The sequence below is a fragment of the Thunnus maccoyii genome, chromosome 23 (assembly GCF_910596095.1).
Source record: "Thunnus maccoyii chromosome 23, fThuMac1.1, whole genome shotgun sequence".
NCBI lineage: Eukaryota > Metazoa > Chordata > Actinopteri > Scombriformes > Scombridae > Thunnus > Thunnus maccoyii.
This window is the reverse complement of record NC_056555.1, coordinates 10,704,920-10,724,054: the sequence shown is the minus strand read 5'-3', so window position 1 is coordinate 10,724,054 and position 19,135 is coordinate 10,704,920. Positions and strand designations below refer to the sequence as shown.

The 19,135-nt window shown below is 39.9% G+C and overlaps 1 protein-coding gene across 4 annotated transcripts in view; it reads left to right on the top strand.

Moving 5' to 3' along the window:
• dock4b (dedicator of cytokinesis 4b) overlaps nucleotides 1–19,135 on the top strand; it is a 120,506-nt gene that overhangs the window by 76,113 nt on the left and 25,258 nt on the right. For all 4 annotated transcript variants that reach the window (XM_042403105.1, XM_042403104.1, XM_042403106.1 and 1 more), the window contains 18 exons: nucleotides 446–616; nucleotides 2,654–2,846; nucleotides 3,443–3,579; nucleotides 5,293–5,427; nucleotides 6,197–6,295; nucleotides 7,855–7,949; nucleotides 8,614–8,689; nucleotides 9,361–9,461; nucleotides 9,773–9,831; nucleotides 10,691–10,839; nucleotides 11,153–11,238; nucleotides 13,108–13,203; nucleotides 13,339–13,399; nucleotides 14,666–14,759; nucleotides 15,129–15,277; nucleotides 16,745–16,831; nucleotides 17,011–17,115; nucleotides 17,395–17,536. In XM_042403105.1, the coding sequence (XP_042259039.1) occupies nucleotides 446–616; nucleotides 2,654–2,846; nucleotides 3,443–3,579; nucleotides 5,293–5,427; nucleotides 6,197–6,295; nucleotides 7,855–7,949; nucleotides 8,614–8,689; nucleotides 9,361–9,461; nucleotides 9,773–9,831; nucleotides 10,691–10,839; nucleotides 11,153–11,238; nucleotides 13,108–13,203; nucleotides 13,339–13,399; nucleotides 14,666–14,759; nucleotides 15,129–15,277; nucleotides 16,745–16,831; nucleotides 17,011–17,115; nucleotides 17,395–17,536 (2,035 nt within the window). The remainder of the gene's footprint in view (nucleotides 1–445; nucleotides 617–2,653; nucleotides 2,847–3,442; nucleotides 3,580–5,292; nucleotides 5,428–6,196; nucleotides 6,296–7,854; nucleotides 7,950–8,613; nucleotides 8,690–9,360; nucleotides 9,462–9,772; nucleotides 9,832–10,690; nucleotides 10,840–11,152; nucleotides 11,239–13,107; nucleotides 13,204–13,338; nucleotides 13,400–14,665; nucleotides 14,760–15,128; nucleotides 15,278–16,744; nucleotides 16,832–17,010; nucleotides 17,116–17,394; nucleotides 17,537–19,135) is intronic.

The window sequence follows — 19,135 nt, the reverse complement described above, 5'->3', positions numbered from 1 at the left end:
AGCTAATACATATTTTCATTATAGGTTAAAATGATAATTGTTTTTTCAGTTATCTAGTTAAACATGCAGTCTATAAAATTAAAGAAAATCATGAAAATTGTCCATCACAAGTTCCCAGAGCCCAAGGTAAGATTTGTCTGACCTCTAGTACGAAACCCAAAGATCTGCTATTTACAAAGATATGAAAGAGAAAAACAGCAAATTATCACATTTGAGAATCTGGAATCAGCAAATGTTCAATTAATTGAATATCAAAACCGTCATTACAGCACCAGTGTACATCTTGTTTTGCCACCAGATAAATGGAGTCATAAAACTTTGGATTAAGTTCATCAGGGGCAAAATTAAAATATCACATTTTTCTTTGACCACTTTCACTGGAAGTAAAGTGCGACTTGTTCCCATTTTCACCACCTGACAAATTATTGTTCTTTCTGTCTTCCAGGCCAGCGAGTACATCTTCAAGTACATTATCCAATCTCGCCGACTCTTCTCGTTGGCCACAGGAAGCCAGAATGAGGAGGAGTTCCGAGTTTGCATCCATGAACTCTTCATGTCCATCCGCTTCTTCCTCTCGCAGGAAAACAAAGCCACTAGTCCCGTCGCACAAACACAGGTATGTGTGTCTATGTGTATGTCTGTGCTTGTGTGAGTATGCAGGAGTCTTTCAAGAATTCGCCTGCGCCCATATCTGCATCTCTGTCTGTCTCTTTGTGCATATATGCGGATGTGTGAATGTGTGTACTTTTCTGTGCCTGTTGGAGCATGTGCACCACATTATGTTTTCTTTCTCGAGGACTCCTGTTAACGCAGTTGTGATAGGTGAGAAATTGGCTGTAATTGAATTTTATGCTGCCAGAGGGTCTGGAGTCGGAATAGGAAATTTCGTGGCAGCTTTTCCTTTTTCCGGTGGGAGGTCTTGCACAGTAGGGCAGCCGTCTTCACTGATTCAGAATAAGACCAAACAAACAAGCTAAAGATGCAAATTATAATCCTAATTACACACCAGAAACAGCTGTGTGTGGGGAGGAAATACCTGTGATTTTGCCTCCACCTGTGTGTGCATCTGTGTTGTGCTGTCTCTTCTTCCTCTTTTCTTCCTCTTTCTTCTGCCTTCTCCATGTCCTCTTTCTTGTTTAGCTGTCACGTCACTTGTGTGTGTGCTTATCCCTCTAAGTGTTTGAATAATGTCCTTTTCATGGCAGACATTTTGACTCGTCAAAGCAGGAAAAGCACAGATGTAAATAATAACATTAACAATGACTCCATTCCATTAATTATCCCAGTAAGCCATGTCAGTGAGGATTCACAACAACAGAGCGCTGGAGCTGGCTCACCTAAATTGAATGCAGCCAATTGTAATAATATCTCTGCACCTTGAGGCCATAAGAGTGAGATTATTAGTGTCACATAGCTGTTTCAATCATGGCCTCTCCAAGCCTGTCTGAAAAGCTCCATTTCATCCCTCCACTGACTTCTGATCTAGACTAATCTTTATTCTCAACACAACAACAGCAGTGGGAGGATGCAGGTCAGGCAATTGCTAAACCCAGTTAATCTGTGACATGTGGCACAAATACTGGTCAATAGGCACAAATGTATGCACACATAAACAGCAAAATCATATGTGCTGTATGACAGTTTGAATCACAGGATGACACACACAATTATATTGTTCCACCAATACTAGAGACCGTATCTCGCCAGAACAGGTTAGATTCTCTGATTGGTGTTGCGTTTGTGAAGTGAATGTCAAGTTGAAATCCCTGCACAGCTGGAAACATTTGGCTCGGGGAGCACTTATATCCTCTGAGCAATTAAAACAGGATTTCTCACAACATTTTGGGTGTGTGACCCTGTGTCTATGTGTGAATTGAGTACCCCATTTTATTATCAAGCAGTTACCACCAAGGAGCCTTTAATAAGTAGCAGTACTGTAAAACTTCTTATTGCTTCATCTGAATTTCTTTTCTGTCAAAAGCTAACATCTGTGACAGTGAAACAAGGTGTTGCTGAAAAACAGCTTCAATCCTCTGACAGGCTTTCCTGGATAAATAATGTTAAAAGACAGCAAATGAGACAATGAGATGCTTTGCTTGATTTTAGTCATCTTCATTTTTCAAATAGTGCAGCGAGAATCTGACAGAACATGACAGCAATAAAGAGCATCGGACGGAGAGCTACAACGCCATCGGACAGCAGTCCCACTGGAGCAGTCCTTCAGTTTAATCCACATAATCCCTGACCGCCGGGGTTTCCAACCAAATCCAATCCTGGCCAGTGATTCATGGCACAAAAATAAATATTTACTTTTGTTTTCCCAACAAAACAACTCTCCATAAACACTGAAGCACTTTATATGAACATTGAGCAACACAGGACCTCCACACCAGGCCCTTGATAAGATTAAATATACAGTATGTAATGCTGATATAGTGGAACATATATAAAATTACTGTACAAACACTACTAAACCTTGCATATGTATTCATTTCCTAAAATACTGAACAACTGAAGAAGTCTAATTTGCAGCTTGCGTGCTGTTGGCTATTAAGTATGAAGAAAGGGATTCCTGTCTTTGAGGAGAATTTATTTTGAAGATGATGGATTTATTAGGCGTCCATGTGATTGAACATTGCCCCATTCTGCCTAGGCGGTTTTCCTGCGGACATTTCCGGCAGTCTATGGTGAGCTGTTGAAGATCTTTACAGTGCGAGAGGTCGCCGGCTTCGTCAGGGAGACTCTGGGCAGCTTGCCGACCACCGTTCACGCCGACTGCCCCCTGGAGGCTGTCAAACTGCAGTGCATTGCCAAGACTGTGGAGAGCCAGCTTTACATCAACCCAGGTATACACACAAACAGATGCACAGTTTTAGTACACTTTGATGTGAATACATAATTAAAGCTTGTTAACATGCTGGAAACCCGATGCAGGAAAAAAACGTGAGCAAATAACATAAATCCATGCATACAAATTATGAACAACCAGAATAAACAGTACAGAGGGAAACAAACAGATTTCAACAACTAGATTCATCCATACAATTTAGACAATGATCAGCAATACTTTGTATGTTTGTCTTTTCCTGCAGCTTGTACACAGAGGCTATTAGTCCATATCACACTCTTCAGATTTGCACTCCTGCTGTGCAGTCATTTGAGAACACAACTCAGCTAATTGTCACCCTGCAGTGCATCTAACACTGTGTCATTAAATTGTTCTTAATAAAGGCATACACTGAAGCATATTAAAGTCAGTGTTTTATTTCAAGCATGCTTCCGAAAGCTACACATAGCAAGAAGAACATCCCTCATGCAAATTACATTAATGTTACACAAACATTATGCAAAGAAGAGCTTTTACATCCACAGAAAATTAATGTGTTTTCCCTTTTTTTTTCTTATGCATCATTATAATCTTTGATGTTTGTGAATGTTGCAGAGTCGCGGTGCATCCTGTTGCCAGTGGTTCTCCGAGTCCTCCAGGCCCACATGCAGGAGCAGAGAGACCTGGTCATGTGTGCCCGCATCCTCACCAGCATGCTTTCCCTCATCAAGAAGGAGGAAAATGGCACCGCGGTGAGTACTGAAGGGATAAACAGTTGCCATTATAAATTTGCCCCTTATCCTAGTTTGACATTTTTGAGAAATAAACATATGAAGCTCCAGCCAGGAGACAGTTAGCTTAGCTTAGCACAAAGACTGGAAACAGGGAGAAACAGCTAGCCTGGCTCTGTCTACCCACCGACACTTTAAAACTCACTAATTAACACATTAGATCTCATTTGTACAAATCATCTGTACAAAAACCAAAATGTAAAAATGACTTGCTAAACTATTTCTTGGCCGGTTTAATCACCTCTTAGAGTACTGTCATCACCGTGAGGTTGCCAGGCAACCAGCAGAGAAGCAATTAATTAGTGATCTTGCTAGGTGCTTGTAGGCTGATTTTGTTACTCTTATCCTTTATTTAATCAGGTAAAAGTCCCAGTTTCCCCCCCGTGTCCAGTCATTGGGCTAGGCTAAGCTAATCAGCTGTTGGCGTTAGCCTCATATTCAGCATACAGACACAAGAGTGGTATAAAAAAAAGATTCAAACCCTTGCCAAGAAAGCAAAGAAGCATGCAGTATTTCCCCAAATGTCAAACCATTCCTTTAGACTATCCTGCATCATCATTGCAGTGGCAGCAGTAGAGATTCAACTTCAACAAAGTATATTGTTGCACAAAATTAAAATAAGATTTGTATAAGATCTTCAACTTATAGATGAGAGACTTTTACATAAATCTAAATGAAGTGACTTTACATCCTGTGCAGTTGCAATGAATTCCCTCTGCTATTCTACAGTACAATTCTACAGTATGAATGTACAATTGAATTACCACCATAATAACTGGAAAATAACTTTAAAGGAAGTCAAAGTTAGAGGAATTAATCTTACAGCAATTTCCTAGCCAATACATTGCAATAGCAGATTGCTTTGTTGTGTGTGTATATATAGTCAATTAGTCTTGGTAACAGGGACATTTGCAGCAGTGCAGTCCAGTAATGAGACCCATCAATTTAGCAATGGGCATTGTTGAAGTGACAGTCACTTCGAGCTGCTTGTGTGTGTGTGTGTGTGTTGGTGCAGCAGCTTGGGTTGCCTAGCTTGTGCTGATCGCTGCCAGAGGGGCAGCTAGTGGTAAAGGCGCCCAGTAGGACACACACACACACACACACACACACAGACAAGCACCACATCTAAAGGGAAGTGACAGCAGTGGCAGCCAATGTGCCAGTCTGAACCTCCTTCTCATTATCACTCTGTCCAAGACCTGTCTGTCTTGTCAGGGGTAGAGACTAGAGGGAGATGCACACAGGCACACACGCACACACACACACACACACACACACACACACACACACACACACACACACACACACACACACACACACACACACACATAAAACTAAACACAAACCAGTCTATTCTCCACTCTCTTTGAATTGTTTTTTTATTTTTGTCTCTTTTTCTTTGATTTCTACCTTATTTCATTCCTTTCCATTCTCTTCTTTCTCTGTAAGTTTCTAAATGTTTCTCATGGCCTTGAAACTTTTTATTAATCTCTGCACTCACTAGTTCAAGACTCATTAAAACTGTGATGAAAGTGAGTGAGTAACGTCCCTTGTCAATCATGGTTCAAGGTTGCACTGGCAGAAAAAACACACAAGGGGAATACAAATTACTTAAGGTAACTATGGGGGAACATTCATGTAACTTTATGAGTGTGTGTTTTCTCCATTACATAGGAGCCAGTGGTCTCCGAAGAGGTGGAGCTGATTGTGGAGAGCCTGCTTGGAGTTTTACTGAGGACCATCCTGGAAATTAGCAACCGCCCCCAGCCTGCTGGTCCTGCCATGAGACTACAGTTTCAGGATTGCACTGTATGTGTGTTTTTCCTATGTATAATACATTGTGTGTGTGTGTGTGTGTGTGCACGCGCTCACCAAATTGTTTTGGGACTAAGCAAAATATACAAGAGTAATTACAGATTTTAAATTGAGTTGCTGCTGTGGCGGCTATAATTCCACCAACATTATTAACATTAATGGCAATAATTAAGATTTTTAATACAACACAGCACAAAAGGGGGAATGGTGAAGTGGGTAATAATGAGATCATCATCATCATTGTGTGCTGATGGAAACTTAAGGAGGGGTGGGAGTGCTTCCACTTGTAATAGAGTTCTACTAATGTTGCTACAATTCCTTCTGGTTGCTAAGAGAGGTTAATAAAGGGCACAGATCTGATAAGTCAAAGAGCTTTTTCCTTTTTTGTTTCCACAACAAATAATACACAGGACTATTCCACTACACTATAGTGTCTTTTCTTAACTTTTTTTTTTAGCATTTGGATCCCCTTGGAGTGGATACCATGACTTCATATCATAACTTACTTACATTTTATTACTATATAACAACTTTCTTCACAAATGTTTTAAACTGCTCGAGTATGCGAATCCATATATGCATTCAAACACATTACAAGTTCAGTCCATGTCAGTAGTTAGCTGTGTTTCTGTTTCAGAATGGCTCTTTTTCACAGTGTAGGCAAGGGCACCCCTGAAGATAAAGATGAATATAGCATACCACAGTGTTAATACTGATGAACACGCCATCTTTCCTTTCTCTTCTGTGTGTGCTGTCCTGCCAGGGAGAGTTTGTGGCGTGTCTGTTGGCCCTCTTGCGACAGATGAGTGACAGACACTACCAGCAGCTACTGCAAGCATTCAGCAGCAAAGACGACCTGAGGGTAAGGCCGCCGCATCCATCTTTCTCCCACTCTGTACTACTGAATGTGTCTCTGTGTGATTCTGAAAGTGAATAAATGATGAAATGAATGACACTGGATTGGATGTTTGACTCCCACTTGTAGTTTAGCTGGTTGTTGCTGCCAGGTATCAGGCTTCCATGTAGAAAAAGGGAAATAAGGCTGAGTGGTACTTACAGAGATGGGGAAGGAGTGATATAACTGGATTTATTTGGTGTTAATTAAAATGCCTGCCAGCCAATGCCAATGTCAGATCAGAGGTATCAGACACCATTTCAATCTTTTTCAGATATTTATCCTTTTCTAGACACATAACTATACATTTTGTCATTACTTTTCCTGAGCCAGTCCTGCAATATTTACAGTTGTGCTAGTGCATAGATAAATATATGTATTGGCATATAAATACTGGCTAAAGAGTGCAATAAGAATTGCCATATATATGTTGTTTTCTCTACTTCTTGTCTGCCTTTTTGTCTCTTTCAGTCTGTCTCAGAAAAACATTTTAAAGAGACTCGTTCAGTGCGCTTGCAGACATTTCTACATAGACATGTACACATACATATATGATTATGTACAGTTACTGTGCATGTAGACACACATATCTGTGTGTCTTAATGCTGACCTGTGCACAAATATGGACTGGACAGTAAGGGAGCTGTACTGCAGGGTCAGCAGTGGCAAGATAGATGAAGAAGAGCAGAGAGACAGGAACACAGAAGAGAGAGAGAGAGAGAGCAGCAAAGTTCACTCCAGTGAGAATTACGATCAATTCACTGAATGTCAGACACAGTAGAGAGGTTATATGCTCTTGTTAGCTTGAAAGCACTTACTGGAGAAAGACATTTTTCCTATAATTTTATCACACTGATACAAAGTAAGTGTCTGGAACATTTGAAACTATTGTTCAGCATAGCTCTTTGGGGCCTTAGTCTGCATAAAATGATGTGAATATGATAGCATTGCTGTTCAGTCATATGACACAATGTAGTTATCATAAACAGGCAAGTTGGCTCCAACACATTATTTTTGACAAAGAACTGAGTACTTATATATTCAGAATTCAGATTGTCTGAATAATAAATGTAAAATGTATATAATGTATTCTATCCTGTTTATAGTTCACAGAAACAGTTTCACCTGTATATAGTCATTCCTTATGTATGTTTCTGAAGATTGTTGTGTTGTTTTTCTGTGCAAGTACACTGAGAGCCACTAAACTGGAGTCAAATTCATTGTATGTGTACTTGCTTACTAACATAGGTGCCCAATGAAGATCATTCTGATGTATGTAGCTTGACTTTGAATGTTTCAGAACCATGGACAGAGGCCATGTTTAAAGGTTTCAGCACCATGGAGAGAGACACAGAGAAAGACTTTAATTTAGAGAACTGAGCAAACACAGCCTGATTCCTTTAGGCCTTGAGCTTGTTTTGGGCCTGTCAGATAGCAAACTGTTTAAGCCAGAATTCATCCTGAAGCCTTAAGCCAGTATTTTACCCAATGATAACATGCCTGTGCTATCTGTGTGTGTGTTCCAGGATTTCCTTCTTCAGATCTTTACAGTCTTCAGGATCCTAATCCGACCAGAGATGTTCCCCAAAGACTGGACTGTCATGCGGTTGGTCACCAACAAGTAAGATCATGCACACTCACGCACAGACACACAGACTGTTTGTTCAATCAGAGAGCTTTCATCTGCTGATAGTGTCTTTCTTCAGCCAATGTGTGTCCCACCTCTCTACATTCTCTTTTAAAAGCACAACTAGATATTAGCAGTAACTTCCTCTCACAGTGGAGATACAAAGACAAGTAAAATATTTTTACCAAATTGTTAACATCCCATAACAACATTATTGTCAGGGAATTTTGATGTAGTGCTCTTTGTTCAAATGAGAGTGAATCCAAGGCTACTGCACTCTGTCACTCTGGAGGACACTTTCAAATGCAGTGGATGCAGGATCTGATCCATAAAGGTTACTGAAATGCTTGTATCTACTCACTAATGAAGGCATGTATCTCCAGTAGCAAAAGCACCAAAGTCTGTGGATCATATCACAGACTTTTTAGCCTTAAAAGAATTAAAATTCAGAAAACTGGAACATAACAAAGTTTTGTGGTTTGAAAGGTAATTCCAAATGTTTCTTTCTGTATTTTGTCATTGTGTCCTATTACTTCATCCCTGCATGATTACTTCACAAAAGGCGCCATCTGAATAATGTGAATCATTCATGGTGCATTTTCCTCCAAGGTGACACAATAACCCCCCCCCCCTCTCTCTCTCTCTCCTTTCCTCTCAGTGTCATCATCACAACTGTCCTCTACCTTTCTGACGCTCTGAGGAAAAACTTTCTCAGTGACAAGTTTGACTACAAGGTACGGGGAAATGTGCCGGTGTGTGTGTGTGTGTGTGGGTGTGTGTGTAGATCATGTAGTGCTACAGTGCTTCAAAGCTGTTTGAGTATCAAACAGCCTTACATCTAAAAGGCTGCAGCAACATTTTACCTCCCACTCACACACACCCTGACACACAGGCAGATATTCAATTATGATAAAAATTAAAGGATTCTTTTTTTGTTTGTCAGACTTCTTAAAACAAAAGCTTTCATAGAGACAAAGATATAAAATGGAGCTGACATTAATCAAAAGCTTAGGTCAGACAATAAAATTAGCTAAAAGCCAACAAACATAGAATGAACAGCGATTTAAAGATTAGTTACTTAAATTATAGTGAGACCTTTCTTCTTCCTCAAATACTATAAATCTACATTTCCTATTCTAAGTTTGAATATTTAGTGTATTCAGATATTATTGTATGTTTAAAGGATGCACAAGCATTTTTTGTGACTTTAATTGACAGCTTATGTTCAGCATGTACCACAATATACATCTGAAAACTCAAATGTCAAGAATCCATGGATACCAGTGGAAAATTGTGAAGATTGTTTGTTTTTTTAACCTGAATTCATGAAAACGTAAGTAGGAGGACGTTTTGGAACACATTTGACAAGATGACAAGATGTTTTGGTTTTTTTTCCTGTTTTCAGGTGTGGGACTCGTATTTCTATCTGTCTGTAATATTTATCAACCAGCCCTGTCTTCAACTGGAGTCCTTCTCACCCTCCAAGAGGAAGAAGATACTTGAAAAGTAAGTGCTGTTTGTTTTGGGGGGGGGGGGGGTTTGCACGCACAGACACTTTCTCTCACTCTTTGCCGCATGTGTTAAGTGGGCCTGTAACGAGCGGTGCACTGATGCTCAAAGATCTTATCTTGCTCAAGCTGTCTGTCACTCACACACACACACACACATACACACACACACACACACACACACACACACAAGCTGTACTGTATGCCACATACTGTATAATGACTACTTAACATGCTGTTCTGTCTAGCCTTTCTCAGTATTTGCCTGCAGCAAGCACACATTTCTAACCGTGTTATTGTATCGTGCAGGTACGGAGACATGAGGGTGATGATGGGCTGTGAGATCTTCAGCATGTGGCAGAATTTGGGTAAGATGATAAAACACATTTGTCATCTCAACACATGACATTTACTTTGATATGGCTCACATGAATATTTAATATGGACTGTTTTACGAATTATCAGATGATATATTCTTTAGAAAAAGACTCACTTATACTCATCTAATACATTCAATTTAAAAAATAACTTATGATTCTTCTCACAATAAAGTGTTATAAAGACAGCCTGTCTTCCATTCAACCAATTAGCATCTAATGATCTTTAATAACATGCCACAAAAGTCAACATTTATTCCTTTCTGATTAGTCTGTATGACATACAGCACTAACATCAGAGATAGTAAAAGCAAAGCATTTCTCTGTTTCTTTGTACTTGAGCTGATGGGAATTAAAAACTGCCTTTTTTTTAATGCCAAAAAAAAAACACACACACATCACCATGGCAACCAGCTGGATGCTTCGATCTGCTTTGTGTGGATCCTTTTGTTCTGCTCTGAGCCTGTGATGGATCTCTACAATTTTCTGTTTTAATCATAATTTTCAGTGTTTTATGTTGTATTCAAGTGTGTTTTATCACAATTTGAAACGCATTTTGAAGTCATTTTTGTTTTATTTGACGTCAGTGTGAATGGTAACGTCCCTACATCAACGATAAAAACACAGGCACTGTCATTATTTAGTTTATGAACATACTGCTTCACTTAATTTGGTTAAAGTGCAGTGCACTTAAATCAAAATTACCAGAGCAGCCTTTATTGTGGTTGAAATCGCTGAAGAAAGGAATCTATCCAGAGTTGGCTGAGTTGCCGCTGACATAAACAATACGCTGTGTTCAGGGATAAAGTGAGAGCCTAACCTCTGTGTTGACCTCTATCTTTTTCCGCAGGGGAGCACAAGTTGAACTTTATCCCAGCGATGATTGGTCCGTTCTTGGAGGTGACGCTGGTACCGCAGCCTGATCTCAGGAATGTCATGATCCCCATCTTCCATGACATGATGGACTGGGAGCAGAGACGCAGCGGCAATTTCAAACAGGTACACAGCTGTTGAGACCACCTCCGCTCACTGAAACTGATATTTAATCACAGGATTAGATCGGCTTTCAGTAGTGAGCCACAAGAAACAAACATCATGACCTTTTTCATCAGTGCAGGATTAAACTCTAAAACTGGACTTGTGTCTGAGACTGTTCTTATTCTAGCAAAGTCTTGTAACAAATGACCGACTTTGACATGACACGAAGTGATTTGATTTAACACACTGTTTAGTTTTAAGCTCTGACCCATCCATGTATCGGTATTGTTTGAACTGGCAGCTCTTTAGAGTTTTAAATGCTTTTTCCTTTCAGGTGGAGGCCAAGCTGATCGACAAGCTGGACAGCCTGATGTCTGAGGGCAAAGGAGACGAGACGTACAGGGAGCTCTTCAACAGCATGTGAGTTAGAAGGAAAACAACAGCGATAGGGACAGAAACCATGAGGATTATGGGCGTATGGGTGATGTATTTTGAGCAAAAGGTGAATTCATACTTGAAGATGCAGCTACCAGGATCTAATATGAATACACCTTTTGCTAATTACCGTTCATTTTAGAAGAAAGGAATGGCCCCTTAGAGCCACTCAAGAGCTCAACTAGCTTAACAGTAAAATCACAACAGAGGCTGAAATACATTTGCTTGGACAGAGGCCATTTCAGGACACTGGTGGCATCTGCACCGACAGAGAGAATAGCCGTTTATGGCTTCTAATCACCTGAATGGCGCGACCCACACAAGGCTTCATCAGGTAAATGCCTGCGTGGGCTGAAACTCTCGGCTCGTTTACCTCGGTAAATGGCTGCTTTATCTGCTGTGTCTAAGTATGCTGCTGACGAAAATTAGCTTTTAACTCTGAAACCCAAAGAGCACAGATAACAACATTACAGCACAGAGAGGCTCTTCCTTGATGTTTTACTTGAGTTATAAAAAAAACTATTAAATGTGTTGAGTTTTTAGATTGATTACAGAACATGCTGCAAAACAAAAAAATAGTTTTAAGCCTTAGTTAGCTTTTTTATATTAAAGTGTTGATATGAAATAGATTGATGAAATAATAATCAAAGGTAAGTGATCAGCTCCGGTCACCTTCATCTTCATAAACACGTCTGTGGCCACTCTGTTGTCCACTCCGTCCTTGTGTTTCCAGGTTTGTGCTCCTGCATGCGTAGTGTTTATGTTCACGCTATCGTGTGTGTGTGCGTGTGTGTGTGTACCCCTGCTTCTTTCGTGGTTCTGTGCCTGTTCATATTTTTATGTCGCCCTCCACGACGGACGACCGTATTCAGACTCTCAGTCTTACATTTCAGCTTAGCCTCTCAAACATGACTGCATCAAAGGAAGTCTGAATCATGAACATACTGTCCATCTCCTCTAGTGTCACATCTGTGAATCAAAGTGTGATCTCAATGAAGATTTGATCAGTATTTGTGTACTGTAATCGATCCTTTGTCTTTCATAGTCAATCACTCTTTTTACCATCATTATAACATGTGAAACATTATTGAAAATAGTGTAATATCACTGCATATTATTAAAGTCTGTATATCTAATCTACATAGTGTAATCATGCATTAAGAATCTCTGAATGCAGTTAATAAGTTTACATTTAAACTGCATTTTATGATTTTAGCCCACCATGCTTAATTAATATATTGCTTTTCATTTAATTTATTTCCCTCCTACTAACTCCACTAACCCCTAAGCTAACCTGTGTGAGTGTGCGCTGATATTAATCGTATTAATATAAATTTATTCCGCCTATGCTTCCCGCCTGGAGTAGAATTCCTCTGTTTGGTCCATACCCTAGGTAAGACGCTCTCCTCTTTGTTCTCTCAGTGTCGTCTGTGTGAGGGGTAACAGGGTGGAAGGGTTTGACGTTGGGGAAAATTTGTCTTCTTTGCTGGCCAGTTGAGATAACCAACCAACATTTGGAGATGCAATTCTAAGATCTATTTTGGCGGCAAAATACTGTAGTGAATCAGCTACTGTACATTTTTTTAGCCGCCTTGTTTTTTTTAATATAAATATAGCCTTCTTTTCTCCATGGTATTGTATCTTTTTAACTCCTACAGGCAGGGCACCAAGCATAGGTGACACTGGTGTGACTGGGATTGATTTCCTCTTTTGCTTCGCCACCTTTTCTTTCTTTCTTCTTTCTTTCTCCCCTCCCACATCACCTTTCCTTTCCCATTTGCTCTCTTTTACCTCTGTCTCTTTTGGTCTTGACATCTCTCTATCTTGTACTGTTTCTCTCCGTTTGTCCACCAGCCTGCTGAAGAAGATTGAGAGAGAGACCTGGAGGGAGAGTGGAATCTCCCTTATCGCTACTGTCACTCGCTTAATGGAGAGGTTGCTAGACTATAGGTGAGAGTGCAAACATACGCTCCCACGAACACTTATTAATCTTGTCTTTAAATGTAAGCGTTATGACATCTTTTTTTTTTCCTTCTCTACTGTATTCATAACTCATATCTTATATACCTTATATTTCTATCATAGGGACTGTATGAAGCTGGGAGAAGTGGATGGCAAAAAGATTGGATGCACTGTCAGTTTACTGGTGAGTAGCAGTTATTCATGTTTCTTGGTTTTGGGTTTCTTAAAACTGCCTAAGCTTTTTATTATCACTAGAGAATTTCAGACGGGTTTTGTTTAAAAACATTTTTTAAAAAAAGATTTAAAAAAAAACAGAATTACTGACCAAATGTATGACCTCATGACCAGTCAAGAGTGCTCTCAACTTATGAATGCATACTTAGAGTTTTCAAGTCAATTGAATTGTAGAAATGTTTGTTAATGCATTTTGTCAACATTTTGGGAAACACACTTATTGGCTTTCTTGCCAAGAGTTTGATGAGAAGATTGTTACCACTTTTATATCTTTCTGCTAGATATAAAGCTGCAGCCAGCAGCGAATCAGCTAGAATAGAAACGGGGAAGCTCACTAATGAACTTCTTTTTTGTACGGTTTAAACAAAGTATATATAAAATGTTAATTAGTGAGCTCTAGAGACTTTGATAGTTGGATTTTTTTTTAACCTTTGAACAGAGCCAGGCTTGCCATTTCCCTCTGTTTCCAGTCTTTATGCTAAGCTAACCGCCTCCTGCTTGTGAACCCGTTTCTCAATATTTGCATTGAGCCAAAGGCTTTTTAAAATCTCTTCTGTAGGTCTTACCTTCTTAACATATTTGAGCAATCTTCATTTGTTCTAAAGAGAAGAGAATTTAATGTATGAGTGTTAAAATCATAATTAATAGGTTAATTTTTAATCTTCTGGTGCTATTATAAATCTTGTGAAGTTTTAATCCTTTTGTTGATATAGCAGTATGAAAAAATTTACATGAACTTGTTAATTTATTTAGTTAAGCCCATTTAACATAATTTTAATGTTTTTTTTTTTTTTTGTCGTATATCTTGTAGGATACATTTTTCTCTCTGGTTAAGGAGATGAAATTATATAAATGAATGCATTTAAATCCTTCCTTTACTGACATGACAAAAGACAAGTTTGTTTTTTGTTATTTGTTTCCCTGCTGTCACTTTAGTGAGTCCTGCTGCCTGTCGGGTTATCCTTATGTAACTGCAGCCATCTGCAAAAGCACCTGCGTGTGTAGGCAGATGGATCAGAAGTCACTAACCAGCAGCTGAAATATACTGTTACACTACTGCTGCCATAGAACAATCTGTCACTTTTAAATTGTGTCCTCATTTGCATCTCCCACTCTCTCTACAATTTTCATAATCTCCCTATCCTGTTTCTCTCCTCTCTCTTTGCGTGATTGTTTTTGTCCTCAATCATCACCGAACCATCCCCTGCTCCTGTAGAACTTCTACAAAACGGAGTTGAACAAAGAGGAGATGTACATCCGCTACATTCACAAACTGTACGACCTTCATCTGAAAGCACAAAACTACACAGGTATGCCTCAAGCTATGACCCGAACATACAGTATATATTTATGTGGGTGATACATTATCAATTGATCTAATGTGTGTACAAGTGTGTGTTCACCCTGCTGCCGTATGAAAAGTTACTGGACTCACCAGTCATCCTTACTGTCTTTTCATATTTTCATATTTTTATTCTTAGGGCGCTGCACGTCTGCATGTGTTGCTCTGAACCGCTACCATGACTCATATAGAGAAAGACGAGACACTGAATCTGTCATGTTTCACTAAAAATGCCTACTGCTGCTTTGAGATGAATATTTTTGACAGTATGTGTTGCAGAGGTTGAATATGATGATGACTGTCAGTCTATATGTGTGTGTGTGTTTGTGTGTCACAGAGGCGTCGTACACACTGCTGCTGTATGATGAGTTACTGGAGTGGTCAGACAGGCCGCTACGAGAGTTTCTCAACTACCCCATGCAGAGCGAGTGGCAAAGAAAAGAGTATCTGCATCTCACTATTGTCCAGAACTTTGACAGGGGGAAGGTGAGCTGAAACACACATACAGTACCATACCATTCATTGAAATGAGTGTGTGTGTGTATCCAAACTTTTGACTGGTAGTGTATATATATCTTTACTATTAAACCTAAACAAGAATATTCCTGTCTTCAGCACTTTGGTAGCACATTGCTTTTTTACTTTTTAGGCAGGCTGTTAAATGCAGCTTTAAGACATGTTTGTATCAACACGCTAATACATGCTAAGCCGCTGTGAAGCAAGAGCATGCTTCAAGCTCAGTGCATGTATGTTTTCCTAAGCTGACAACCAGCAGCATGTCAGCTTCTCATACATATTCTAACATGCAAAAATATAAATGCACATCAGATTCATACCTGGCATTGAAAAAGAAGCACAGCCATGCTACTAATGGTTCACTTAGAATAAATCCATGTTAGCTATCAATACCCTGATTTTTAACACAACAGCCATGAATAAATTCATTAAACATTAATACTGAAATGCAGCAGCCGCAGCAGGGAAGTTCCTCGCTTGTTTAGTGGCGACGTGACATCATTCACAGGAAATGAAATCCCCACTTAAGAGGAAAGTAGTGCATGGCTGTGAGCTGCACAGAGCTACAAAAATGCATGTCACTGCTGGTCAGACATTCAATTTCTCCCTGTCATGAGCCGTGACAGCGGCTCGAGGCATCAACAGCTCCTCGGTTTAATCAGATGAATAGCGGGCGGATGTAATTAAAGAAGGATCTATAGCGTCCCACGGTATCCTACACCTTTCCTTTTTAGAAGCGTTGTGGGAGATGATGACAGCAAGACTGACAGATGAAGCGTGATGTGCATAGGCGGTTTGAGGCAATAGCAAAGAATGAATAGTGAGATTGGCAGCTTAAACACAGCTCAGCTGATTCAGGATGCTGCAGCATTTCACTTTGTTACTTAACAGCTTCTTCTTCAGGAAGCACATATTTTCTTTCTGTCTTCTTCCTTCTCACTCCCCTCCTCTAATTTTATCTCTTTATCCTAACTACCCTTCTCATTGTTCTGTACTCAGGGAAAAGTGTCATTATTGAAACCCTCCAAAATTACACACAAAAAAAAAAAAAACCTTCAGCTTCCCTGATGAAATAACATAGCTCTGCGGAATCATTAAAACTGCTCTCCTCGTTAGTCATAGTCCAATTTTCTTTCACATTCACAAGCTATGCCATCTGCGGTGCTGCTGCACAGGGATTAGAAGGCGGCAGGAAAGGAAAGCTTTTCATTTAATTAGCAAGATGGCTGGGTGCTGCGTGTACCTGCATGAAGAGGTTATATTTGACTCACCATGATATTGTTGACTCACCAGTGCCATCCAGTGGAGGTAATGCAGTTTAGCAGCACCACTGCAGAGCACACGCAGGGTTGAAGTTTCATAGAACAAAACGTTTATTCAGTTGCTTTCACTGTGTTTTAAATGTATGTGCATGTGTGTTTGTGTCTCTATCCTCAGTGTTGGGAGAATGGCATCATCCTGTGCAGAGAGCTTGCTGACCAGTATGAGTCTTATTATGACTACAGGAACTTAAGCAAGATGAGGGTGAGTTAAAGTTAAAGACACATTTCATGAAGAAAGACTGTTTTAAGTGACTCATTTGATTCAGAAAAGCTACCAAGTAAACAAAGTAATTTTACTCATTTAATGCACCTACATGCAAATCCGCTTGGTAATTGTTGTTGTTGTTTATATATAATGTTGTCATTGATTTCCATTGCTAGATGATGGAAGCATCTCTCTATGACAAGATCATGGACCAGCAAAGACTTGAACCTGAATTCTTCAGAGTGGGTTTCTATGGAAAGAAGTTTCCCTTCTTCTTGCGGGTAAAGAAATCTCCATTTTCCCACTGTGTCATGAATAGCAAGTTGAATACAGTATTAATTTTACTCTCTCCAAAGAAGAAACATGCCTGCAGGAAGAATTAATTTCTCTTATGTAAGACTCTTTCAGTGTGAGGTGACATTCAGCAACTCTTATTCAATGCCATTTAATGATGTAACAGAGTCTGTCCTTGGTAGAGTCTGTAGCCAAGGCTTCAGTTGCAGTACGCGACCACTAGATGTCAAGCTAACCCCACGCTGCCTTTTCCTCTCCCTCTGCAGAATAAGGAGTTTGTGTGCCGCGGCCATGACTACGAGAGGCTGGAGGCTTTCCAGCAGCGGATGCTCAACGAGTTCCCCCACGCCATCGCCATGCAGCACGTCAACCAGCCGGACCAGACCATATACCAGGCAGACGCGCAGTGTATCCTTGGATATAGAGAATGGCACATACAAATTCATTCACTTAGCGTGGAGCCATGCATCCGTGCTGAGCAGGCACAGTCAGGCATGTGGAAATGCATACAGATCGACTACAGCTCAGTACACACGCATATGTACACATATACGCACACAGCACGCCTTGTGTTTACATGCACACAATTGCCTGTAAGGAGACGCACGCTACCAGAGATCATGCCTCGCTCTTTCTCCGGCAATCTCTTTGTTGTCATTATCAAAGGCCCATTCACAGGAATGCTCTCACTGTACTGCATATTACGTGCAGTATTCAGAATCAGATACTACAACATACTATGAAACACATATGCATGAACACAAAAACGAGAGACAAATTTCCACTGGAGAGAGATTTCAAAACCCCTTTTTTTGTTCTCCTGCACTTTAACGGTTTTAATGGATTTACTCACTAAAATCTTCCTAAACAGCATCTTCTCGCTATCCAGCAGCCATAATTCAGTTGAGAGAAACTCTGAGTCGATAAAGATGTTGCATTCATTTGGGTCACATCAATTATTATCTCTCGCAATAAGCTTCACGAGCAGCAGGGAGGGCTATTATCCTGGACTCTGTCTCTCAGGCTACATACTGACAATCATATCCCTCTGATTGGTAGAGGTTAACTGTGGGCTTTGTGTAGCCTGACAGGAACCTCTCACAACCTCTCCATGACAGGAACACTACTCATGACTGAAAACTGTTTTTTTTGGAGGGTGGACCATATATTGATATACTGTTAATATTAACAATAGGTTTACTCACTATTACAGTGGTTTAAATAACCTTTCTAATCTCTTAACCCATTATTAGGGAAAGAATCATCACACCTTGAGCTATACTGTTCATTTCCATGCACTGTGTTCAAATTCAGCTGCACTATAGGGGAGGCATTTTAATTATTCACACGAGTGTATGGGACAAATGTTGGCCTATATAGAGGGAGAGGGAGGGGAAAAAGGCAGACTCCTTGACATAATGACACTAAGATTGAAGAGAGCAGCACTAAAACATAACAACCAGATAGAGGAGAGACATGTCTTAAGTTTTTCTGTATGTCCCTTTTTGTCCTTTTCATAGTGTTTTTGTATGTAATGCACTTTCCATACTAGAAAAGACAGCTAACATCTGAATAAATTAGCACACTGCTGTATAATTCTCACATAACTCTAATCAATAGAGTCACTCTTGCTCACCCATCTGTATATCCTTGTCGCAAACACTCATGTGTATGAATGTTTGTATGTTAGCTGTCTCAAGTCATATTTCTCTGGTGACGCTGCTCATTGTGGTGCAGGGGTTTCTCATTGAATCACTAATGACTCTTTCCCCCTCCACTCTCCACTGCTCAAAGTGACAAATCTTTGTGTGCTGTCTGGTTTTTTTTGTTTTTTTCTTTTGTATATGACAAAAAGCTTTCCAACTTTTTTTCCCCTTTGCTTTTTATTTCTCTATTTAGTACCTTTGTTCTCTCTTTGTGGTTGGACTACAAAGTAGCAATCAAAGTAGCTTTAGAAACAGAGAAATTGCAGCTTTTTGCACCATTTGTTGTCTTGGTGTGTAGTAT